The sequence below is a fragment of the Malaclemys terrapin genome, chromosome 13 (assembly GCF_027887155.1).
Source record: "Malaclemys terrapin pileata isolate rMalTer1 chromosome 13, rMalTer1.hap1, whole genome shotgun sequence".
Taxonomy (NCBI): domain Eukaryota; kingdom Metazoa; phylum Chordata; order Testudines; family Emydidae; genus Malaclemys; species Malaclemys terrapin.
Window position 1 is genome coordinate 583,654 of NC_071517.1, and position 8,623 is coordinate 592,276.

General features: G+C 46.0%; 1 protein-coding gene across 1 annotated transcript; it reads left to right on the plus strand.

Annotated features, from left to right (window-relative positions):
- The first annotated feature begins 5,319 nt into the window (after positions 1 to 5,319).
- MYADML2 (myeloid associated differentiation marker like 2) lies at positions 5,320 to 8,333 on the plus strand. The gene is made up of 2 exons (XM_054047556.1): positions 5,320 to 5,386; positions 6,203 to 8,333. Exon 2 carries the CDS (start codon positions 6,556 to 6,558, stop codon positions 7,459 to 7,461), a length of 906 nt encoding a protein of 301 aa, XP_053903531.1. The 5' UTR covers positions 5,320 to 5,386; positions 6,203 to 6,555; the 3' UTR covers positions 7,462 to 8,333.
- The last annotated feature ends 290 nt before the right edge of the window (positions 8,334 to 8,623 follow it).

The window sequence follows — 8,623 nt, forward strand, 5'->3', positions numbered from 1 at the left end:
TTTCTGGAATGGAAAGGATGTAATGCACGGTCTAGTTACAGAACTTGGTAGTCAGAATCCACCATCCCATGGCAGTGATTAATACAGGTTCACAGTTCCAGACTATGTGCAGAGCTGAAACTCAAGTAAATAGTTTCAAATATTAAGTGTTAAAATCTTTGCATTCATAGATTGTAAGGCCAGAAGGGAGCACTCTGATCATCTAGTCTGACCTCCTGTAGAACACAGACCTCCACAAAATCATTCCTAGAGCAGATCTTTTAGAAAAACATTCAATCTTGATTTAAAAATTGTCAGTGAACACTGGGTAAGTTGTTCCAAGGGTTAACTACTCTTACTGTTAAAATTTTACACCTTATTTCACTCAGTATTTGTCTAGCTTCAACTTCCAGTCACTGGCTCAAGTTATACATTTCTCTGGTGGACTGAAGAGCCCATTATTAAATATTGGTATTTATAGACTGTAATCAAGTCATCCCTTAAGTCTCTCTCTGTTAAGATAACTCCAATTGCAGTCCTTGAGTCTACTGCTATAAGGCATGTTTTCTAATCCTTTAATCATTCTTGTGGCTCTTCTCTGAACCTCTCCAATTTACCAACATCCTCCTTGAACAGTAGACACCAGAACTGGACACTCTATTCCAGCAGTGGTCACACTAGTGCCAAATTCAGAGGTAAAATATCCTGTCTACTCCTACTCCTGTTAGAAAACAGCCATGTCTACCAGTTTGACTTAGACAATGAGAAATGTATAAGCTCAAGGGCCAATTCTGGCCCCCTGTATGCTGCTCTGATAGCACAGAAGGGATTTAAAGAAATCGCAACAGGCTGGGGAAGAATTTCTCTGGCACAAGAGCAGCATCCAGCCACCCTATGCTGATCCCATAGCATAATGTGTATGGAGAGATGTCCTGGAAAGGGAGGCTCGAGGGTGCTGAGTGCTACGAAGATTCTGGGCTTCAATGCAGACTGCATAGGGCTCCCATAAATTTGAATAGCTGTGGGGGCTGCACTTGCTCCCAACCAACCCAAGTCCAGGCAATGAAAATGTGGTTCAAAGTCACCTTTGCTTCTCCTGGCCCTAAGCTGTCCCTCCTGTGACACACAGATGTCCCCTGATCTTCAAAAGGAGAGTAGTCTCTGTCCCCACTCTACTTACACTAAATTCCAGCTCAGAGAGACAGCTGGAGCCAGAAATACAGACAATGTAATTAGAAATATAAGTGTAACAAATAAAACACGAGGTGATCTGAACAGTTTTGAAAAATTCTATGCAGGGAGACACAAAATCTTTATAATGTAAGAAATGTGATACTCACAGAATAACAATGACACACAACATACATGTCTGGAATCAAAATAAATTTATAGAATTGGCTTCAGAAGCCACCCCATCCAATGAATAACACCAAGAACTCTTGAAAACAAGAAGAGATGGAATAGAGTGCTTTCTCTGAACTCATGCCATACAAAATTTGAGTAACCACTCAATGGGCATGACTCCAGTGTTGGGCTTCACCCCATAGATGGAACCTGGAGACCTATCACCCATGAGTCAAATCAAACAAAGCATAATCCAATGGGCTGCAAAGAACAAAAAACAAAATGAACAGCCAGTAAGAATGACAATCTGCTCTAGTGAAATTTAAAGAATGTTGTGATCAATGGTATAAAAAAATCTGAATTATAGGACACAAGTCTGGAGTCCAGAGAAAGGACTCAGGGGAATCTTCATAGGAGAGAGAGGAATTAGGGAGCCCCTCAAGGAAAATAATTCATTATTATTATTTATATATACTGCAATAGTGCCTAAAGTAAAAAGGGCCCAATCAGAATTGGCTCTGCACAGACATCTAGTAAGAGACAATCTCAGCATCTCTCACCTTTCTATATGACTTTATCTGATAGTAGTTTAGGCTGCATTCCAAGAAGTCAGGGCTTCTGCTCCTGTGTGCAGCATTTCATCTATTGTTTAAACAAAAAACAATGTTTTCTCTGTGGCTGGTAGGGTTTTCTTTAGATTTGTAATGTTTTCTATCTGGTTCTATCTGTGAACCACCTTATAAAGGTACTAGATATCACATAGTGTAATCTGACACACAGCCATGTGTATGTGCCTCACACATCATTTGTTATACCTGCACAATTTCTTTTTGCAGTTCACGAACACTGGCCTGGGATTCTGTATCTTCCTTCAGGGCCTATTAGCCAAGCAGGACTGTCCTGTCCTGTCCTGTGCAGCAGTGTTTGAAATAGCTAATTTGCCAGAGTTTAGGAGACAGAGTCCTGTAGGAGAAGCTGGGGACTGCCACCTCAGAACACTATAGCTGCCATTTGCTGTAATCTGCTACCTTCTAAATGCAACAACCACAAAACGGCTCAGATTTATCTGTGTGAGGCAGGGAAACCAGTCATTTGTGATGATTTATTAATATCCAGAGCAGGGCCAAGGCTCCACCAAAGGCAGTGAATTCCAACTTTCAACCCAAATGCTCTTAAGTGTGTTTATTTCCAGTGCATCTATCCTCTTGTTCCTGACTTGTCCAATTACTGATACTATCGCCCTCTGCTGGCAGAACCGTCTATCACTGGCTTCTCTTTCTGGAGTATTATTTTATACAGTAAATCTAGGGACCAGTTGAACAGGTGAAATATAGTTCCGAGCCTTTTATTTTAATAAGTAGATGAATGAGTTCATGTTTGCAAATCACACTACAAATGCTGAGTATTAGTGATTATTGCTGTTTGTAAAAAAGTCCCTTCAAACAGTTTTTCAATATAAGAATAGAGACTGCCCTGTTCTTAGGTATTACTGGGACTAATAAGTGACTTGTGCTGCCTTGGGCCTTATTCCAATAGTCACATTAACTTTGCCTTGTAGCACAGCCTGTGTGTTTTATGGGACATGTCACAATGCAGGTAGTAATATACTACACTAGCCATTATATCTGAAAAACACTCAGTTCATCCAGTGATAAAGCTGTACAGTTAACAACATGAAAAGTCAGGAAATGCAAAAGTTAAAGTTTCAATAGAATGTTCATGTCGCTGAATGCTACATACCAGTGGAATCTTCACTTTTGCATTTCCTGACTTTTTGTGATGTTAACTGTACAGCTTTACATGAAATGAACTAAAGGTTCTAGGGTATTTTTAAGGAAGGGAAGGGGTGAAAAAGCAGAAGGAAAAATCCAGAGCTTAGTTTCTGGAGCTTCCGAGCTTCATGCTCTACATAAGCACTTCCCAAACTGTGATCCATGGAGCACTTGCTAGTAGTCTGTGGAGAGATGACTGGCCACCACATGCTGACCATCCTTATTTCCAGCTACTAAATTGCATTAAAAGAAGATGCAACTAGAATAACTACTTTTCTGATAATTGTTTTCCATGTAAGCAACTACTATAGTTGCCACAGAGAGTAATTTGACTGCCAAAGGAAAGGGAGATGGTCATAGGCCACTCTGTTGTCATGATAAAATGTGGGAACTCCTGCTCTACAAGAGTTCTGCTTTGGGAGTTCATAGGCTTCACCAGGACAGCTTGGAAGTTCTTTCAACCTATCCGTGCATTTTTCCTCACTAGAGCCCTGAACCATAGTCAGAGATGGACTCTTGCAAGTGAACAGAGTCCCTCTGAAGTTCATGGACACCCCCACACACACACACACACTAGTTGTGCATACCTATTTAGTGCATGGTACTCTTCAGGTATTCATTTTTTGGCTGTGGCAGGGTCTAAAAAAGTTGGGTAAGGATTTTTTGTATATTTTTTTCTCTCTTCCATTATTAACATTTTCAATAATTAAAATATAATCCACCTTTGGGTAAAGATAGGGTTGCCATGCGTCCGTTTTTTCCCAGACATGTCCAGCTTTCTGGTAATCACACCCCCGTCCAGGGGGAATTTCCAAAAAGCTGAACATGTCCGGGAAAAATACTCCCTGGGTTACCTTAGACCGGGCGCCGGGGGCTGCTGTGCTCCCTGACTCCTGGGCTCTCTAAGCGCCAAGCTGCCCAAGCGCTACCGGCTTCGGGCAGCCCAGAGGCATGGGGGCTGCCCGAAGCCGGTAGCGCTCGGGAAGCTCGGCGCTTACAGAGCCCAGGAGTTCAGGGAGCACAGCAGCCGCCGGAGCCCGGGAGGGGAAGTTCCCGGCCGGGGGTGCAGGGTCCGGAGGCATGGAGGCTGCCCAAAGCCCACGCGCTACCGGCTTCACGGTTTGCCAGGCAGCCTCCAGACCCTGTGCCCCCACTGGGCGCTTCCCCTCCCGGGCTCCAGCTGTGCCTCTGGCCGGGGGCGCAGGGTCTGGGGGCTGCCCGGCAAACCGTGAAGCCGGTAGCGCTCGGGCAGCCCTTTTCGCATGGCTGGGAGGGAGGAGGGGGAATGTGGGGCGCTCAGGGGAGGGGGTGGAGTTAGGGCGGGGACTTTGGGGAAGGGGCCAGGGTGGGGAAGGGGCAGGGCCAGGGCCCCGTGGAGTGTCCTCTTTTTTTATTTTTTAAATATGGTAACCCTAGTAAAGACCAACCCTGGGGAAAAACATTTTTGGAAAGTTCTGAGCCTTTGAGAATGGAGAATAAGAATATTATCATAATTACTGTGGGCACTCCAAGCACCTGGTCAGTAGCTAAGATAAGGGGAGTCTGCAAAGGTCGGAGAACAAAAGTTAGTCCCGTTTTGCCAACTGCAGTCCTTCCTGTCACTCAAAGCTCTAGGAACCTGCACTTTACTGTTAAAGTAAGAGAGAAAGGAAGGAGCAGGACAGGACACAGCAAGAGAGAAAGCAGCCAACCCATTTCTAAAGGTGTTCCCATACAAAAGGCTGACACTCGTGTCCAGGACAGAGCAACAGCAATACCTTATAGTGACAAATACCCCAATATTGCTGTAGGGTTAACCCTTTCTGATTTTCTGGGCTAAGACTAAAAATGCAGCTTATCTACCACCGTGTTTCACTTTAAGAAAGGAAACACGGTGGTAGATATTCCTCCACTCCCTTACATCCAGGGCAGAAACAAAACTTCAGGGAGACAGGAACTGGGCATGAAATTCCACAGATCAGAAAACTTCCATCCCAAGCCAAGAGGACACAGTGGTTCAGCATCCTAGTGATCAATGAACCTCATCCTAGGGGTCACAGACCTGCATGTGGTAGTAGGAGCCACTGAATATAACGTTCCAGAGATCAGAGAGCTGCTGGAGCCAAGCCCAAAACAGAATCAGATCATCATGGTAATGGAAACATTTATCTCAGCCCCAGGAGGCTGCCGCTCAGGACCCTGCTACTACTACTAACTACCGTGAGGCAGAAGGAGACTGCTTGATGGGAGGTATATAAGCCCCAGGATGATCAGAGCCTTATTCCCTGTGGACTAAGGAGAGGGGACTACAGGTAATTAGAGCACCTGGAGTCAATTAAGGCCCCACCAGAGACCTAAGACCTACTTCAGTCAGCCAGGAGAAGGGAAGGAGAGCTAACTGTAGTTTGGAGGTGACTGGTGTTGACCAGAGGTTCAGAGTACCGGGGCAGGGAGATCCTGCCCAAGCAAGGCAGAGGGACTTCCCCAGCACAGAGGACTGAGAGAAACCCTGCCCAAGGGGAAAGAGGTAAGAAGCCTGCGAAGCTGAAGGGGCTGGGACCGGAGTAGGAGGTGGACCTGGGTCCCTTCGCTGCTCCCCTTTTCTCCTCCTCCAGGGCACTAGCGGAGCTCAAGAATAGGGGCAGGGGCAGGGGCAGCACCCTGACCCACTACACCAAGGAAAAGCATGGAACCCACCACAATAGCATTGGCCCTTTGCCAAACTATTCTATTGCCCAATATCAAATGAAGCAAAATTAATCAGTCTCTGTTGTGCCATTGAGTCCATACCCCTCCATCCTACAGCTTCTGTGATGCCACCAGATCCATATACCCATCTGGTGCCATTGAATCTGCAACACCAAATTCCAGGTTCTGTGGTGTGGTAGGATCTGAGCCCTCTCCCCAAGAGGATCTGAGACCTCTGCAGGGTCTGGGAATGCTGACAGTCAGTGTTTAAATGACAAAACAGGCGGTAAAGGAAATGCAGGCTGTTAATCAGGAACCCCTGGTGGAGTCCACAGTTTAAGTGTAACTAACACCAGCTCATCATAGTTTCAGGAGACAGAGTTCATTCCATTCCAGGACTATTAATATAGACAACTATTTATACTGCTGTGTTCCTACAGCACTAAAGCAGAGAGCTACAGCTGCAGAGCTAAAACGGAATAAAATGTCAACCACCAAGGAGAAAGTGATCATGCTAGAGACTGAAAGAAGAGACCGTGAAAAGACAGAATAAGAGACAATCTTCACAGATCCTGCCTGGTACTGCTGGGTTAACTGATCTTCATAGCTCTCTGATACCTGCAGCCTGAAAACAGAACCAGTCAATAATCTTACTACAGAAAATGAAGCTATTCTGAGAGGTTGCCAGAAATGCACGCTCAGCGAAGATTCTGATAGAGGGATACAGAATTGAGCTAACCCAAAAGGAAGCTTTGCGGTCTCCAACTGCCTTGTTACCTGCTCTGATCAGAGTATGGAGAGCTCAGGAGGGCCGTACCTGAACACAGCAGCAGTGGCATCCCCGGTGGGAGTAGCCCGTTTGCTGCAGATGGCGTTTGGATGTACTACTTTCAGCCTGGTGGCCCATCAGGGGGGATTCAGTGCAGCCTATGGCACCTTCTGCATGTTCGTCTGGTGTTTCTGTTTTGCTGTCACCATCTTTATAATAACCTGTGAGTTCACTCGTCTCCACAGCTGCCTGAGCATCTCCTGGGGAAATTTCACAGCTGCCTTTGCCATGCTGGCCACACTCATGTCCATCACTGCGGCTGTGATCTACCCGCTCTATTTTGCCCAGTTTGGCTGTTATTCCATCAGTTGCAAGGTGAGAGATTTCCGCATAGCAGCCAGTGTCTTTGCAGGGCTCCTGTTCATTGCGTATGCTGTGGAGGTGTTTCTAACCAGAGCCAAGCCAGGACAGGTGACCAGCTACATGGCCACAGTATCTGGCCTCTTGAAAATTGTCCAGGCCTTCGTGGCCTGCATCATCTTTGGGGCACTGGTAAATGACAGTCAGTACAGCAATTATGTGGCTACACAATGGTGTGTGGCTGTCTATAGCTTCTGCTTTGTGGTGACAGTGGTGGTAGTGGCCTTCAATGTCACAGGAAGGACAGCAATGCTGCGGTGCCCCTTTGAGCGCTTCGTGGTCATTTACACATTCGTGGCCATCCTCATGTATGTGAGTGCAGCAGTGATCTGGCCAGTGTTCTGCTTTGATAGTAAGTATGGGTCCCCATGGCGCCCCTACCAGTGCTCCCAGGGCAAATGCCCCTGGGACAGCCAACTGGTGATTGCTATATTTACTTATGTGAACCTGGTGCTTTACATTGTGGACTTGGCATACTCTCAACGCATCCGCTTTGTCTCACACCCTTAAATTCCCAATGCTGCCCCTGCAAAGCCATCAGGGCTCAAGCAACAACAGAGTTGGGAATCAGTTGGAGATGGGGTCATAGAAAGTAGCTGCGGAGCCAGACACACCAATAAATTAAACAAACTTCAAGGTTAAGACTAGACCAGTAAATGAACAATCTGTAATGGGTGGGCAGGAAAGAAGACTACAACCTTTCTTACCCATCAACATTTGCTTCATCCCGTCTGTATAGGGGAAAGGAATAGCATAGCAAACTGGATAGTATCCTTGCATCTCCACCAAACATGAACATCTGCTGCAAGAGTGGCTACGTATGCCACTGGATTATCAGGCCAAATATTAAGCTGGGATCAGTGAGGTCTTGGGACTGCCACCAACACTGAACTCTAACCAAGAAGTGACTGTATCCAGGGCAGACTGAGGAGTTCAGAGACCACACCAGCTCTAGAACAGAATGAGGATCCTTCAAAATCCCAGACATTTGATGTTATTTCTGTTATGGCGAGAAATTCATTGCTTGTATATATGGGAGGTTCTAGCAAAATGGGTCTGAGGGGGAAAAACATTACAGCAATTACGCTGATTTGAAGACTAGGAGTCCCCTCACTCGCCCACACACACTGTGGAATAAGCATCGCCTTGTGTATGTGCCAGGTTGGAAAGGTTAGGGATATTCTTGTTAAGGACACTCTGAGCCATTACAGAAGTGAAAGTTGCTGAGTCATAGTTCTACTACCCAGAAATGGAGTGTGTGCTGGATCCAAGGCCTCGAAATAACCACTTTTAGTTTGAGCTCCTCACTGTTCACTCAAGCAGGGTCTGGAGATACAGCAGCTCCGTGCTCATGTAAAAGTTGCTTAATAGGCCTATATATATATATATATATATATATATATATATATATATATATATATATATATATATATACACACATATGAACTGACAGGGCCGTAGCAACAAAGAACGTGGCCCCCTCCGAACGGTGGCCCCCTCCGAACATATGTCCGGGCGGGGCCCCTTACAATGCAGAAACTGGAATGCGGTATTTATTTTGCCACTTTTAGGGGCCCCCTTCCTTGCGGGGCCCCTTACAATGCAGAAACTGGAATGCGGTATTTATTTTGCCACTTTTAGGGGCCCCCTTCCTTGCAGGGCCCCCTCCGGT

What these genes read in the sequence shown, in the direction of transcription:
- MYADML2 (XM_054047556.1), top strand. Translation starts at nt 6,556, where the DNA reads ATGGAGAGCTCAGGAGGGCCGTACCTGAACACAGCAGCAGTGGCATCC.